At 53.8% G+C, this 17,011-nt stretch overlaps 1 protein-coding gene across 1 annotated transcript in view; it reads right to left on the bottom strand.

The window, feature by feature from the left end:
* Positions 1 to 1,592: 1,592 nt before the first annotated feature.
* ADCY1 (adenylate cyclase 1) overlaps positions 1,593 to 17,011 on the bottom strand; it is a 122,607-nt gene continuing 107,188 nt past the window's right edge. The window contains exons 15-20 of the mRNA XM_068549936.1: positions 15,545 to 15,661; positions 14,609 to 14,755; positions 13,886 to 13,984; positions 9,214 to 9,328; positions 6,757 to 6,881; positions 1,593 to 1,931 (exon numbers count right to left, since the gene is read on the bottom strand). Coding sequence (XP_068406037.1) covers positions 1,593 to 1,931; positions 6,757 to 6,881; positions 9,214 to 9,328; positions 13,886 to 13,984; positions 14,609 to 14,755; positions 15,545 to 15,661 — 942 coding nt within the window. The remainder of the gene's footprint in view (positions 1,932 to 6,756; positions 6,882 to 9,213; positions 9,329 to 13,885; positions 13,985 to 14,608; positions 14,756 to 15,544; positions 15,662 to 17,011) is intronic.

The raw sequence follows: 17,011 nt of genomic DNA on the forward strand, positions 1-17,011 counted from the left end.
GGGGGAGGAAATTCAGCTCCTCACCCAGGGCACATCCGAGGAAAGACTGTCCACCTGCCCGCCTCCGTCACTGGCCCGTCCACATGGGCTAAGTGGCCGGCCCTGTCAGCTACACCCACACGGCCAGGAGTCATACACCCACAACGGAGGCAGCCCGGGGGACACCACTAGCCACCCCCATGGGGCTCAGTCCAGAGTGAGCCCCTGTCCCAATTCTGAAAAGTCGGGACCCCCAGGGAGAGCGGTGAGGAAGGGGACCCCCAGGCCTGCTGACTCTACCGAGCAGGGCTCCCCTGCAACCCACAGAACCCTCCGGGCTGCTGTCGGAGCTTGGGTCTCTGCACGGCCATCCCCCTACTGATTTGCCTGCCCAGAACGTTCCCTCCAGTTTCAAGCTGCCCTCCTCCCTGCAGTCGAGAGCTGAGGTCTCCACGTCCAGCTATTTCTGGCCAGTCTCTTCGCACTGGCCCTCCCGGATCCCTGCCCACCCGCAGCAGCGCATCCCAGCATGGCCGCATTCTTCATCTCCATGGCAACCGCAGATGCCTAGGTAGGAGATTCCCAGACTCGCACAGAATGACTTGCAGTCACTTTGCCTGCAAACCGGAGCAGGGACAGCTGTACTGACAGCCGTAAACTAACTCCAAATCTCCACGTCCAGGGGACTGGTTCTGCCAGAGAAACGCCTTCCATCCAGGAAGCTTTCTCATGGTTGTGAGGTTCACTTGTCTTCAAAATCAACAAAGCCTTGCACTGTTGTTCAGCATACAGGAACCCAAGATGCCATGGCAGAGAGGTAAGAAATGACACCGACCACCTTCGCTCCTTTGAACAAACACAGTGACGTGGGCAGAAAAGGGAACGTCCAGGTTTTACAGGAGCCAATATGCTCAGCAGGGCAGGTGGAGAACGTACGGGTGGAACAGGAACTATGCTGGTCACAGAGATGTGGCTGCAGGGTCCCCCAAGAATTCCAGAAGACCTGCCTCTGGCTCTTAGCAAAAACCCAATCTTGAAGAAAGCCAGCGGCCGCCACCACCCATGCAGTGGGACAGGGGCTTCTTAGTTCTTCCCAAACCGTCCACCTACGGCCTGCCCAGCTCTGGCCCTGACCAAGAGAGTCCTGACTCTTACTCTGGGCTCTGCAGGCCACCGCCCAGGGCTGGAGCTGCCCTCACGGGACCCACACAGCTGGGCTGATCCGATCCGTCTCAGGGCACACACGAGCTGGGCACCCCAGTCACTCTGCCAGACAGACCTCCAAGGCTCTCGCTGTAGCCTGCGGCCCTGGTGGACGTCCTGACGGTCCCGACGTCCAAAGCTGACCCGGCCAACCTCCCTCGGCCACCGAGAAGAGGATGGAGCAAACAAAGACACTGCTAAAGCCTCGGCGTCTGTGCAGTCTGGGTTCTCCCCTCGCCCGAGTCACTGCCCAGCTGCTTTGGGTCATGCCTGGACAGTCCCCCTTCCCCAGCCCGGCCACTGGTTCCCGGCCCTGCTCTGCTGGCCGGGCTGGTCCCTGCGGGAGCCCCGAGGCCGCCAACGCCCCGAGCATTTGTGCCCTGTGCCCCCAGCGGCCCGCGTGGGCTCCGCTAAGCCTCCTTCCCAGCTGCTCCGGGGGGCAGGTGGTGGCCTGGGGGGCAGGGGGCAAGCGCCGAGCCCTGCAGAGCCCCCGGCCCGGCTCTGACTGGGAGGCCAGCCGCAGGGGGCACCGGGGGGTGGCCCGTGGCCAGTCTGCTCTGGAGGCCGGCTCTCCCATAGGGACACATTTTCCGCTCTGAGTTCATGGACCTGTTTTGGGAGCCGCTTCCGTCGGTCCTGCCTTCCAGGAAGTATGTCAGCATCTCGCCCTTGCCCTTGACGCTGACTTTGCCTCGGCACACGAAGCGGTAGCAGCCCCGCCGCAGCAGCCGGTGAACTTCCTCCGTGACCTACAGCGGAGAAAGGCGGGCGTCACTCTTGGTCAATGGGGAGCCCACGGGAGGGTCCCTCCCCGACCTGCACTGATCACCCGATCGCCCGGCCTCTGGCCTCCCCAGGTCGGCCTGCAAGCCGGGTCCTGTGCCCCTCCTATGGTCACTCCGGTCACTCGGCGAGAAGGACGTGATCCTGCAAAGAAAGCAGGGGACTCAGAGGGGCCTCAACGGGGCCCTGGACAAGCAGGAGAGGACAGCGTTCGCCATGGGGGCGCCCAGAGTGGGTGGGCGGGCTGGACGGGGCCCACACGGACCCGGTCCTAGGGGCTGGGGTGTGAGCTCCGTGATCACCCCAAGCCCTAGCCGGATGCCTGGACACCGAGCTCCGGCTGTGGAGCCAGGGCCCTCGGCCCCCGCGGTAACCCCACACGTCTTCGAGGGTCTGGGACCAGCAGGTAGCAGCTCAGCTGGAAGCGGACAGCACCAGCTCCCATCCCCGGGGCTGGCACGGAACCCTCAGGGCCCCGGTGGGCTCACACCAACCTGCCAGGGACCCCTGGGGCCTCTGTGGGCCAACAGCACGAGAGGGCAGAGGGCACGTTCTCCCAGGGACAACAGGGGTGTGACTTAACTTTCCTGATGCTCAGGTTCCCGGCCAAGAGTTTAGCCAAAAGAATTCCTGCCTCACAGAGTTATGAAAAAGGTAAAGGATAAGAAAGCACTTTCTAATAAGGTTCTGTAAACAGAAGAGGACACGATCATTTGGATTCTCCTCACTTTACACTGAAGGGGGAGACCACCTCTCTCCCCGTCTCCCCGACTGCCAGCTGCTGCTCTGAAAATTCCCCCTCCCCCTCCCTCATGTAGTCACCCACCTCTGGCATCTTCATTTAAAACCACTCAGCCCACCCTGAGCCCAGGGTCTCGCATCCCCAGGGTGTCAGTGCCCAGCAGAGCTGGGCAGAGGGGCTGCTCTCTTCCCCGCTGGCTTCGCTGGAGCCCTGAACCCACCCCCGCCCCCCAACGTGGCTCTCACCCTCGCTAACCGTCGGCCTGCTTCTTGCGTGCGACGGTAAGTGCCTCACAAAGGACCTGGTCTATCTCGCCACAACTTACCAAGGCTCCTGGTATTCATAAGTGCTCACTGAATGAAAGAATAAAGGAACCAATGGAAGGAAGGGAGGGAGGGAGGGAGGGAGGGAACCAAGGCCTGCCAGAAACCTGGTGCCCAGGGCAGTTCAGGAAACAAAAATGACCACAGATCATCAGAACCCGCACAGCTCCCGGGACAGTGAAATCTGCCGATGGATCCAAAAGCGCTGGGAGGGGGTCCCTCAGCTCCCCTCATGGGAAAAACAAGCAAAACTGGCTGATCCCGTGTAGACAGAGGGCATGGAACAGAGTAGTCTCAACCCACAAAAAGAGGTCAAGGATGTATCCTTCCCCTTAACTAATTAACTCCGCCAATTTCTGTGGCTGTTCATCAGCAAGGCACTGGCTGGTGCTCGCACAGGGGGCAGGGGGCTGCTTGGCGTTCTGGAGGAGGTTCCGCGGCCCCTCACCAGGGCTGCCGCCACCCACCCACCGGGATGGAGACTGGCAGGTGGGTGCCTGAGGCCTAGACCCTCACCAGGTCGGCTCCATCTCTCGGCCTTGGGAGCAGGTCAGGTGGTCCCTCCCAGACCTTGTAAATGAGAAGAATGCCGTCCACTTACAAGAAGAGTACCTTGGTGAGCTTGATGGTGACCATTACATTCACAAAGACTTGGACGGTCAAGAAAAAGTGGGGAGTACTGAAACTCCCCAGGGTGCTGGCTGGTTGGTGGCCCTGAAGCTGCCAAAGACCCCGATCCAAGGCCACACAAGGGCCAGGGCCACACAGCCTCACTCAGTTCCCCAGCAGGGCTCAGCACACCCCAAAGTCCTTCGTGGAACTGAGCCACAGACTGGCCGGTTACACAGGGGAGATGCCACTGTCACAAAGGTCACCACTCAGATGTGGCCTCTGAGACATAAGGTGATCTCAGAGGCTTGCTATTGTGATAAAAGGCTCCATTTTGCTCTTTCCTTTCATGATTGAACCAACCCACAATTCATCTGTTCAAAGAGATCTGGCCTTCCTAGAACCCTGATGTCCAGCTTAAGCCCCAAGATACACATTGACAAAAATCTCTGAGTCTTATCCTTCTGGTGAGCTCTTTCCTTTCACTGTATTCTCTTGTCTTATGAAGAATGAGAGGTAACAAAATATCCAGATCATTGCACAAAGAAATGCTGGAGGTAAAGATGACCCACCAGCACATGCAGTAAAGCCGAGGTCTGAAGACAGGTGGGCTTGGGCCTGGGTGTCCTTCCGGGCCGCTCGGGAGCTCGGGCTGCACCGCCCCTGTGCATCTCTCAGCCTTGACATTCGAGCCAGGAAGTCCCAGGCTGTGAGTCAGGGTGGTGTATGATGTCACCGTGGGGGGCCCAGAAAGGGTCCAGGTCAGGGCCTCAGAGACACGCGGTCCCCAAGAGGCCGAGAGGGAGTCTCCTGTGAAGTCTGATTCTCAGCCACCTGTGTGAGAATCCCTGTGTCTCTGGAGAGGCGGGCTGGGAACTCTCTCTAGAGTTCCCCGTGAGGCCCGGCCAGCAGTGGGGGGGGGGGGGGACCCACCCTGCAGCCACACCGACCCCACTCTGCCTGAGACAGAGTGCTGGGCTCCCACGGAGACACTTCCTGGGAAGCACCTGCTTGGTCCTCAAGTTGATGGTCAAGGTAGAACCTGGGTATCGTCACAGTCAACCTTCTCTTGGCCGCCGTACTCCCTGGAAAACGGGGCCCTGGGATGCCCCGGGGACTTTAGTCTGCCCAGAACCCTCTTGTCTGCCTCTCCTGGGACAGCAGGCGTGAGGAGGGGTCTCCTTTTTAGGAATTTTGACACAGAAGAAAGAAGGCTCCCAGCTGAGGACTAAGGAATGAGAATTTGGGCAGGTGATATCTGATTAGATATTATCCTCAGGAAAAAGTTAAGACACCTCTTTACAAACCTTCATCATTAATATGTGAGTCTCTTGTTCACTTCTTGAAAAGAACCAAAGGTTTAACCTGGGCTGGCAAAGGGAAGGGATCTCTCCTGGGCTGTGACCAAGAACCCCTACAAGAACCATACAACAGTGGAGCATAAGTGTTTCTCCCTTTAAACTGGGAAGACGAGCATGGTGGGCTGGAGGGGAAGAGCCTTCGGCCAAGGGGGTGGCCAAGTGGCCAGGCCAGGTCACGTGGGCCTCCAGATGGAGGGACTGCAGGTCTTACCCAGGTTGACAAACGTCACCAGAGCCCTGCTTTTGTCCTGCCCTGTCCCAAGCGCATGGGGTGCTGACACCCGAGCCTAAGGGCGGGAGGGGAGGGGCCTGGCTTGCTAAGACCTCCTGCGATGCGGGTCCTCCAGGAGGTCCGGGCCGAGGGACTTTGCCCTGCGGGAATCCAGACACAGGTATCGCCGGGCAGCCCAGCAGCCGGCAGAGGCTGGATGGCGTGCCGGAGTCCCTGCCATGGCAAACAGCCCTCACAGGAGGCCGGAGGGAGCAGGGACAGTTCTGACCAGAGGGGTGGCCGAACCAGATCGGATGTGACAAACTTAGAGATGTGATGTCGGCACTGGACAGGAGCCAGGCTGGAGAGCGGAGGGGGCTCCCGTCAGGTGTCCCCTGGGGCATGACCAGCGCCTGGGGAAGGCTGCGAGAAGCATAGGTGAAAGATCCTCTTAGAAAAGGAACACGGTGTCCTGGGATGCACGGCAGTACGACAACATGGACACTTAACGCCCCTGAGCCGTGCACTTAAGAACAGCTAAGATGGCCCGCTTCATGTTATGGGTATTTCACCACCGTAAGAGAAGTTTAAGGGAAAGAATGCGGAGGTGCAGAGATGCTACGTGCAGATCCCGCCTGTGTCCTGAGCAGGAGGAGAGCTCCAGGAAGATGTTGGTGCCTGTCTTTCAAGCTGACGGATCCAAAGGACCCACCAAGGTACCTGTCCGAGGGTTAGCGCCCGATGAATGCAGGCGGGGGCCCCGGGAACTGAACAGGTATGACGCGAGAGAGCCCCAGGCGGGCAACCTTCTCACTGGAACCGCATCCTGCAGGGGCCGCACCCCAGTGCCTCTCTCAAAAGCTGGGGTGGATGCACGTGTCTCGCAGGGTCTACGGAGGACCGAGTGAGACTCTGTGACCAAGTAAAGGACCAGTGCCAACTGGCTGCCGGGTGGTGGTTGCCTCAGGGCCAGGCCACAGCAGGAGGGCAGTGGCCCTAGTCACCCGGCGCTGCGTCCTCTGCCCCATCCATCCGGGCCCCCAGAGGCCAACCGAAGCCACACACGGGGGACAGGCTCCTTCCCTCCGTGTGACCCACGCTTGCATGTTTGTCCCAAGGGAAATCCCGAGAGCGGAACCACACGGCCACATAACACGACGCGCAGGGGCCACTGTCTCCTACACCTTCAGTGCCAGCCGGTGCCAGAGCACCTGCTTCACATCCCAAGTGGGCGCCCTCAGGTTCTCAGGTCAGGGGGCCCCACAGCACCTGCCCTTCAAACGGTGAGGCAGCCCCTTCCCTTCTAGGGAGCCATCACTCACCGTCCCCATCTCTGCGCCTGGCCACACAGAGGCCAGCCTCCAAGGCTGCAGACACACTGAGCCACGCGGCTCGGTGCCCCTACCCAGAAGAGGCAGACCGGGACGGGAGGACACGGGCTGGGGGACTGGGCGGCCGCCCCCGCCCGACCCTTGCCCCCTTCCACCTCAGCCTCCCGCCGGCAGGATGGGCACCTGTGCCTTGGGGACGTCCGAGTGAACTGACCTGGATTCTGCCCTGGACGCCGGTGCTGTCCATCCGACTGGCCACGTTGACCGTATTTCCCCAGATGTCGTACTGCGGCCTGCGAGCCCCGATCACTCCAGCCACCACGGGGCCGACGTTGATGCCTGGAGAACAGCCGCGCGGGGCGTCAGTGGGGAGGCCTCCGAGGGGAGGAGCAGCCCCTGTGAGGTCATGGATTCCTGGGGTCACCCAGTGCAACGCCCCTCCCCAAAGCAGGGACCCCACAGCGTCGCAGAGAGGCAGCTCCCAGGCTCTGCTTGCACGCCACACCGTCAGGAAGCAGTCCTGAGCCCGGGAAAAAGTCCCATTTCCTGGAACGGCGACCCCATGCCGAGTCTTGCTGCTCAGAAGGCTGACCGTTCAGTCTGTGGGCCACCGTGTGTCCCTCCGCCCCCAGCTCCCTCTTCCGGAAAGGACAGCGGCTCGACTGGTTCCCTGGATGGGATCCCTCGGCTCTTCTGGGTGTCGGGCCCAGAACTAAGTACTTGCAGGGCGCTCTGAAGGAGACTGGAGGCGCCCTTGTCTTTATGTGGCGCAGGGTCCAGCTGGCCTGGACAGTGACACAGGCCCAAGTGCCCCCAGTCGCCCCTGCAGCCAGGTCTGGGCTGACACCACAGCATACCTTCCGACACAGTACTCTGCGTCAATTTTCCTGAGCTTAGCCAAGTGCGTTAATCACGTTTCAGATGCTGGCCTAGTCAATCCCCCAAAGCCGGGGCAGTGGGTGCTGGCGTCTCTGGGAGGAGGTAGGGGTGGAACTGGATGGGCTAAGCTGGGAGCCTCAGGCTAGGTGGATGTGGGAACCCAGAGGAGCCCCAAAGGGGCCACTTCCAGATGGATGGTGGGACATGGGGAACCCCCGCTACCACCCCGGATGCCCCAGTCCATGTGGACGAGACTGAGCCAGGATGCAGCCTCCTGTGTGACCAGCCATCCGGGCACAGAGCTGCGACTGGCCTGTGGGTCCTCAGCAGGAGAGTAAGAAACAGAATTTCCCTGATGGGCCCTTACGTCTATTAATCCAAGCCCGCGGCCCCAGAGGAGAACTGGACCCCGGGGGTGAGGCGCAGAGGGTGCCCTGCCCCCACCTCCAGCACATCCCTGGGGCAGGGCACCAGGGCTAAGGCAGCACTGTGTTTAAGCACATCAGAACTCCACCCACTCTGGTGGCTACCACCCCTCATGCTCAAGCCCAGCTCTAAGTTCTGTTCTTTAAGGCCACTAGACATTTGAATTGTAAAACAACCACAAATGTCCAGTTTAACTATATCGAGGACTAATAGGTAATGGGGGTGGGGAGAAAGGAGGGAGGGAGGGAGAGAAGGAGGAAGGAAGGAAGGAAGGAAGGAAGGGGAAAGAAAGAAAGAGAGAGAGAGAGGGAGGGATAAAAAGGAAAGGAAAGAGAGAGAAAGGGAGGGAGGGAGGGAAAGAAAGAAAGAGAGAGAGAGGGAAAGAAGGAAGGAAGGAAGAAAGGAGGGAGGGAGGGATGGATGGAAGGAAGGAAGGAGAGAAGAAAGAAAGAAAGAAAGAAAGAAAGAAAGAAAGAAAGAAAGAAAGAAAGAAAAGAAAGAAAGAAAGAAAGAAAGAAAGAAGGAAGGAAGGAAGGAAGGAAGGAAGGAAGGAAGGAAGGAAGGAAGGAAGGAAGGAAGGAAGGAAGGAAAGGAAAGGAAGGAGGGAGGGAGGGAGGGAGGGAGGGAAGGAAGGAGAGAAAGAAAGAAAGAAAGGAAGGAAGGAAGGAGGGAGGGAGGGATGGATGGAAGGAAGGAGAGAAAGAAAGAAAGAAAGAGAGGAAGGAAGAAGGAAAGAAAGAAGGAAGGAAGGACAGAAAGGAAGACAGGCAGAGAGAGAGAGAAAGAAAGACATCTCTTGTTTAACTATATCCTCGACTAATACAAATTTTTCTGGTAAACCTATATTCCCAGAAAAAAAGTGAACTTAAGACTGAAAAAAAGAAACCCTACAAGTTTGATAAGAGCTAGAGAGGAGCTTAGACCTGGGGTGGTTCCCCTCCTCACTCACAGGCAAGGCAAGGGAACCCAGGAGGACAAAAGACCCAGCCTGAGCCTGCACCCTGGGCTTCTGCACAGCCTTGGCCCCAATGTTTCGGGCCTGCTGACAGGGGCACCTTCCTCCAGCTAAGTGTGGACTCAGAGGTGTATCTGAGAGTCTCTAAGACAATCAAGATTTCTCCTGCGTTTCCTAAGCTGCACAATGACTCTTCCAGGTCCTGAGTCACTGATAACCAGCTCTGAGGTGGACCCAGCTGTCCCTGCATCCCATGCACTCCTCTGGGTGGTGCCATCCTCCTTCCTGTGAGACAAGGCAGCCTGGACCAATGACCCCCGCTCCTAGGGGACAGCCCAGGCCACCAGCTCCCGGGGCCAGTGCAGGAAGGGTGAGCTGGCCCGAACGACGGGACAGCTCGCAGCCACGTACCAACACGGAGCACGAAGTCGTTGTAAGACTGGTAGTTGATCTCATCCAGGACGTCGAACATCTCGATGGCAAAATCTGCCAATGTGCTGAGGTGGGAGGAGATGGACTTCTTAGCCTGGACGTGAGCAGACACGGGTTATTACGTTTGACGGGTGCAAGGGCAGAGGGGCCACGGACACTCAGCCAGTGACCTGCGGGGGTGGGCGGACCAGCCTGTACCCCTCACAGGATCAGGGACTTGATCCCCCCGTCAACAATGCAGCAGGCCCGCTGGCTGGGCCTGGGGCTGGCGGGGTGGCACCCTACAGCTGCCCTAGTGTGTGTTTATCACCCCGTTCTACAGGTGAGAGACTGAAACAGAGGAGGAATATTATTGCCCAAGGCTCCCAGCTCCTGAGGGCAGAGACTGAGGCCATCTGAGCCCAGGCAGAGCCCTTCCTCAGGAAAGGGGGCGGGGGGAACCCTGTGGTGGGAGACCAGATGTCCCACTGCTCAGACAATGCTGCCACCGGCCCATTGGAAGCAAGCAAAGCAAGGTGAGCAGAGTGGGTCTGAGTCAACGCTCACACAGCAGAGAGCAGTTCCAGCCCCCCTTCCTCACACTGAGACCGTCTCTTGCATTGTGTTATGTTGAAAGATCCTCTCTTTTGTGAAAAAACAACTGTAAACTTTTTTCTTTTTCTAATGATATCAAGGTTACTTGCTTTTCTTTTTTTAGGAATATTTTCATAGTCCTCAAAGTTGGGGAACTAATGCTTTTTTAAAAAAAAATTAACTGACAATTTTTTTTAGAACAGTTTTAGGTTTACAGGTAAATTGAGCAGATAAGTGTAGAGAGTTCCCATATACTACCCCCGTACCACCCTACACACATACAGAGTTTCCCCTATTTATTAACATCTTGCTTTAGGGTATGGTATATTTGTTACCATTGAATGAACCTACATTGATTCATTATTATTAACTAAAGTCCACAGTTTACATTAGGGTTCACTCTATGTGCTGTGTGTTTTATGGGTTTTAAAAAATGCAGAATTTCATGTATCCATAATTGTAGTAGAATACAGAATAGTTTCACCGTCCTCTAAATCCCCCACCTATTCCCTCAAACCCTGGAAACTATTATTTACTGTCTCCATAGTTTTGCCTTTTCCAGAATATCATATAGTTGGAATCACACAGTATGTAGCTTTTCTAGATTGGCTTCTTTCACTTAATGATATGCATTTAAGGTTCCTCCATGTCTTTTCACGGTTTGATAGCTCATTTCTTTTTAGTGCTAAATAATATTCCATCGTATGGATGTATTACAGTTTATTTATTCATTCACCTGTTGAAGGACACCCTGGTTGCTTTCAAGGTTTACGATTATGAATAAATCTGCTATGAACATCCTTGGGCAGGTTTTTGTGTGGACATAAGTTTTCAACTCTTCTGGATAAATAACAAGGAGAGTGACTGCTGGATCATATGGTAAGAGCATATTTAGTTCTGTAAGAACTCAAACTGTCTTCCAAAGTGGCTGCACCATTTTGCATTCCCTCCAGCAATGAGTGAGAGTGCCTACGGCTCCACGTCCTCACAGCATGTGGTAGTGTCCGTGTTCTGGATTTTGGCCACTCTAATGAGTGTGAAATTGTATCTCGTTTTAATTTGCACTTCCCTGATGACATAGGATATGGAGTACCTTGTCATACGCTTATTTGCCATCTGTATATCTTCTTTGGTAAAGTGTCTGTTCCCATCTTTTGATGGAACACTTTTTGATTGGGTTATTTGTCTTCTTAATTTTAAGAGTTCTTTGTATATTTTGGGTACAAAGCCTTTATCAGATAGGTGGTTTGCAAAGATTTTCTCCAAGTGTATGGACTGTCTTTTCATTACAGTATTTTCCACAAGTAGAATTTTAACATTTTAATTAAGTCCAACCTAACAGTGTTTGCTTTCACGGATCATGCTTTTGGTACTGTACGTAAAAACTCATCACCAAACCCAAGGTTACCTAGATTTTCTCCTATGTTATCTTCCAGATGTTTTATAGTGTTGCATGTCACATTTAGGCCTGTGGTACATTTTGAGTTAATTTTTGTGAACAGTGTAAGGTCTGTGTCTAGATTCATTTAAAAAATATAACTTAGATAGATAGCTATTCAATTTTTCTAGCACCATTTGTTGAAGACTATCTTTTCTCCATTTGTCCAAGATCAGTTGATTATATTTATGTGGATCTATTTCTGGGCTCTCTATTCTGTTCCACTGGTTTATTTGACTACCCCCTTTTGCCAAAACCATACTGTATTGATTACCGCAGCTCTATAGCGAGTCTTGATGTCTGGTGGTGTCAGTCCTAACTTTGTCCTGCTTCTGCTACGTTGTGTTGACTACCCTCAGTCTTTTGTCTTTCCATGTAAACTTAGGATCAGTTGGTCAATATCACATAATAACCTGCTGCACTTTTGATCAGGACTGCATTAAATCTACAGATCAAGTGGGAATCTGACATCTTAATGATACTGAGTTTTCCTATGCAGAAATATGGAGCATTTCTTGACTTATTTAGATCTTTGATCTAAATAAGCACTGGGCCCAGTGCTTTCTGTTTTGGAAGGTTATTAATTACTGGTTCAAGTTTTAAAATAGATATAGACTTACCCAGATTATCTATTTTTCTTATGTGAGTTTTAGCAGATTGTGTCTTTCAAAGAATTGGTCCATTTCACCTAAGTTACCAAATTTGTGGGCATACAGTTATACTTTTATACTAGTTGGAAATAGTAACTTTCAAAATGTTTGATTTTATAATTGTCTGTAGTTAAGATACAGAGATAAAACAGAAATTTCTATGTTGATTTTATATCCAGCAAGTTTGGTAAAGTCACTTAAAAATTCTATCAGTTTATATGTAAACATTTTAGCACCGTATATTCTAAACATGCAAGCAATTTGAGAATGATGGTTTTGTTCCTACTTTTGCAATTCATAACTCTTCTATTTACTTTTCTTCCCTTATTGGACTGGCCAGGACCTCCAGTGTAGCACCACAGAGTTGTCCACAATATACTTTAACATCTTTTAAATGTCCATTGGTTCAGTGGAAATGGCCCCTCTTTTGTTTCTAATATTCGTAATTTGTGTCTTCTCCCTTTTTCTTGGTTAGCATGGCTAGAGATGATCAATTTTATTGATCTTTTCAAAGAGCTAACTTTTGGTTTCATTGATTTTCTTTGATTACTTGTCTTTGATTTCATTGATTTGTGCTCTGATTTTTATTATTTCTTTTATTCTGTTGCTTTAGGTTTATACTGCTCTACTTTCTCTACTTTTCTAAGGTGGAAGCTTAGATTATTGATTTTGGATTGGTCTTCTTTTCTAATGTATGAATTCAATGACATAAATTTCTCTCTAAGCACTGCTTTTCCTGCACCCCACAAATTTTGATAAGTTATATTTTTATTTTCATTTAGTTCAAAATATTTTTCAACTTCTCTTGAGATTTCTTTTTTTTTTTATTATTTGTCCTTTCTTTCATTTAGAAGTGTACTGCTTCATCTCCGAATATTTTGGAATTTTCCAATTATCTCCTAGCAATAGATTTCTACTTTAATTCCACTCTAGTCTAAGAATATAGTTTATATTATTGCAATTCTTTTAAATTTATTAAGCTGTGTTTTATGGCCCAGAATGTGGTCTATCTTGGTAAATGTCCCATGTGAGCTTCAAAAGAAGTATATTCTGCTGTCGTTGGATGAAGTAGTCTATAGATGTTAATTACATCCAGGTGATTGATGATGATGTTCAGTTCAGCTCTCTCAACAGATTTCCAGCCAACTGGATCTACCGATTACTGACAGCAGGGCACTGAAGTCTCCAACAAAAATAGTGGATTCATCTATTTCTCCTTGCGGTTCTATCGGTTTTCGCCCCCTGTTGTTAAGTGCATAAATATCAAAGATTGCTATGTATTCTTGGAGAATTAACTCCTTTATAATGTACCTCTTCATCCCTGATAATCTTCCTTGATCTGTAATTTGCTTTGTCTGAAATTAAGATAGCTACTTGAGGTTTTAACAGTGCTAGCATGGTATCTCTTTCTACATCCTTTTATTTTTAATGTATCTGCGACTTTACATTTAAAGTGTGTTTCTTGCAGAAAACCTAGTTGGGTCTTGTTTTTTAGCCACTCTGTTAGTTTCTGTTTTTTAATTGGTGTATTTAGACCATTCACATTTAAGGTGATTATTGATATGGTTAGATTAGCATCTACTATATGTATAACTGCTTTCTATTCATGACACTTCTTTTTTTTTTTTTTACATGTTTCTCTCTTTTTCTGCCTTTTTTATAGGGGCAACCTGAGGACTTTATTCACAATCCTGAACTGGGAAAGGGGAACACTCAGTGGTGCCAGGATGCCAGGATGGGGCCAGGGTGGTAAGGAGGGGGCAGGGCTGCGGGAAGTTCTTGTGCCCGGCCTTACGTGTTGACCTTCCACAGAAGGTTGTGACTGCAGAGAACCGGCCACTGATGAGACAGCCTGCAGGCTGCTGCCCTAATCCAATGCACAGGGCGCACTGAGGCCCGCAGTGGGGAGCCTGCCTGTGGTCCCCGGGCAGCTGCGGGCAGAGCCGGGACCCAGTCCCTGAGCAGGGCACACCTGTCGGCCTGCACTCACCTTGGCCCCGGCCGTGGGCGCCAGCCCCACAGCAGCCATGTAGGTGCTCCCGATGGTCTTGATCTTCTCCAGGTCCTTGTAAAAATCTTTGTCCATGAGCTTTGTTTGAAACACAAAACTGTTAAACGTTACATAACATCTTATAAAAGTCACGGCGGCGTACAGCCGCCAGGAGCAACCGCAGACAGGCACATTCTGGAAAGCAACATGTCTTCTTCATGTAGGCATGAGACAGGTTCTGGCGCTGAACTCAGAGACGCAGGCCTCAGGGGCTCCAGCAAAGGCACTTAAAAGAGGCGCCAAGGAGTAAGATACAGAATACATCCCCCGTCCTCCAGCAGCTGAGCTCACAACCACCCAGGGGGTAGACGGGCCCCAGTGAGGGAAGCAGGACTGGCCCAGACTGGAAGCCTGGCTTTGGAGGGTGCAGAGGTGCCTGCCCCCACAACCTGCAGGTGAGGCCGCCCACCTGAGCTCGACATTCACAAGGCAGGGCACAGACGCCAGCACCCGCCCTCCCCATCCTAAGGCAAATTTCCTTCCCCAACTGTGACGGACAGTTGGTTGGGATTCCCAAGGAGACAAAAGGCACGTGCTCCCCCTGGCCCCATGCCATCCACAGAGCACGTGCTACATCGGTGGACACAATTCAGGACTCGGTTGGAGGAGGGGCACAACGACAGCCCAGGCCCAAGGGGGTCAGGACTGTGGGGCGGCCCTTACCTCGTCGAAGTCGGCGATGATCTCGTTCAGGAGGCGCAGACACTCCACCCCCATGTTGTTGCCATCCAGCTCGATGTAGAAGTCGTTGAAGTTGGGGATGGAGGCGAACATGACCCCCACCTGCGAGTACGACTGGTAGTACAGGTCCTGGGGGTCAAAGGTTGGGTCAGGCGCTGAGGAGGCAGCCAGAGCAGCACTCAGGGCTGGCGCTGGGCGCAGGCCCCGCGGACCAGTCCTGAGGCGTGGCTGCCAGGACGCGCTGGCACCCCGCGCCCCACGAGGAGGGGGCTCGGAGGATCTAGGCCGACACAAGGTAACTCAGCTCACAGGTGGGTGCAGAGCCCCCAGCAAGCGGGGGAGGCACCAGGGAAGGATGCACTGTTCTGAGAAAACAACCAGCTCTGGACGCCCCCAGCCCAGCGGGATGAAAACATGAGCCCTGGAGCTATTTCAGGCCAACGCTAGTCAAGCTAAGCCTGGGGATTTGTGCCTTTAGGACCTAAAAACCCAGCCTGAGCCTCTTTATTTTTGAGTCGGCTTTTGTAAGCCCTGCTCTGTGCTGTCTGGGTGGTTCCAGAGCGTTACTGCAGTAGGTCATGGCCACTAGGACGTTCTGAGCAACCCAGACAGAGATAGCTCTGAGCACAGAGAAGGGAGTGAACCGCCAGCCCTACGGGTGGGTGAGGCAGTTTCTAGGGGGCCACACCCAGGACGTGCAGGCCTTGAACCTGAGATTCCCCACCTCGTGTGCGGTTTACTGAAGCCCACTCGCCTTCCTTGTGGGGACAGCGGATGCTATGCTCTCTCCCAGCATCAAAGGGGAGGGCACGCTACCTCTGGGCACCTGCCACCCCCATGGCCCAGGGGCCTCAGAGGGCCTAGTCCCCCCCCCCGCCCTTGGGGTGGCCAGAGGGGCCTCTCCGCCTCGGCGCTCACCATGTTGCGGGGGTTGGACATGAGGAAGTGCTGGGCGACGTGGGCCGGCAGGAGGTTGAAGAGGATCCTCTTGTTGTCCAGCTTCACCCTCTCCATGTCGTCCCGCTCCTCCTCCGCCTGGGGAGCGGTCCTCCGTTACCCACTGGCCCGCCCATTCGTGCTTCCCTGCTCATTCGATTACCCGCCACGCGACAAGATTCTCTCCTGGACCAGACTCTGGACGCTTTTCCCAAATGGGCCCTGATGTCGGGGCATCCACGGTCATCTCTGCATCGTCCAGTTTGAGCAAGAGCCCTGCTTCGTCAGTTTAACCGGACACCCCATCCTTGACATCCGATCACCCCAGATAGCTGATCGCGTTCCTCATCTCCGAGCCCTGCCAGGTGACGTCGGATCGCCTTGGCCTGCTCTCAGCGGAAATCCTGTTAGGTCAGTTTAGCCTGAAGCCCCCTCACCCCGGATGTCTCCTTTGGTAGTTTTCCATCTACCGCCCCCCACCCTGCCCCTTGGCTACAAAGCCCCACTTGCCCACCCTCTATTTTGGGTCAAGCTTCTCTCTCTCTCCCACTGCAGTGGTCCCTACACCCGACGCAACGCTCCTGAATAACGCCTGCCTTACCCTCTTTAATGAGAGTTCTGAATTATTACACCTTTAACACATGCTTCTTTCTAATATCCAAGCTAAATGTCAAGTATGCCAATGGTCTACACCAGGCTCATCTCCACGCCCCCTCCAGGTAGTGACTAGATCAACGTTAGGGGCCCAGAGGATCCACGCAATTCTGGACTAGTCACCACCCGGATCAGCTGGAACTTTCAAAGGACAGACAATGAGGGGCTTAGCCCCAATTTCCAGGGTCTACCCCCAGCCATCTTCTGGGGACCAGAGGCCTGAAGCAGCCCTCTGCGGGGCACGTGCCCACTCCCAGGACACACCAGGCCTCCAGCAGCCTCCGATGTGCCCCCAGAGCACTGCCGGGCTCGCTGGGAATGCCCGACGCCAGCGGTGGACCCTCCCTAAGCTCCTATGTCCTCTAGAATCTCTTGGCTTTCAGCAGGACTCACATGTCTCTGGGCACTGAGACAAGCAGAAAGCTGCAGGGGCCGGGGGCAGACCCAGTGGAGCAGAGGGTAGAAGCCGGCGGGTCCGACTGGGGGACGCAGCAGAACAGATGGCAGGTGCGGTACGGGTGCCAGCTGGCTGGCCTCTTACCTCCAGGGCCATGAGAGACTAATGCAACCAGTGGTGATGGCCCCACTCACTGGCCACCATGAGGGCTCAAGAGGCGATGCTGGCAAAGTGCTGAGGGCAGCCTAAGGTCAGGTGCCAGCCCTCAGAAGTGGAGGCCACCGGGATCACTGTCGGTCGCTGTCCCCCGCTTCCACACCTGGCACCTGGTCGTAGCCAGGGAAGGAGCTCAACTGGGGGGACGTTACATCAGCATTACAGGGGCAACAAATTCTTGA

This window comes from Eschrichtius robustus, chromosome 8 (assembly GCF_028021215.1).
Source record: "Eschrichtius robustus isolate mEscRob2 chromosome 8, mEscRob2.pri, whole genome shotgun sequence".
Taxonomy (NCBI): Eukaryota; Metazoa; Chordata; class Mammalia; order Artiodactyla; family Eschrichtiidae; genus Eschrichtius; species Eschrichtius robustus.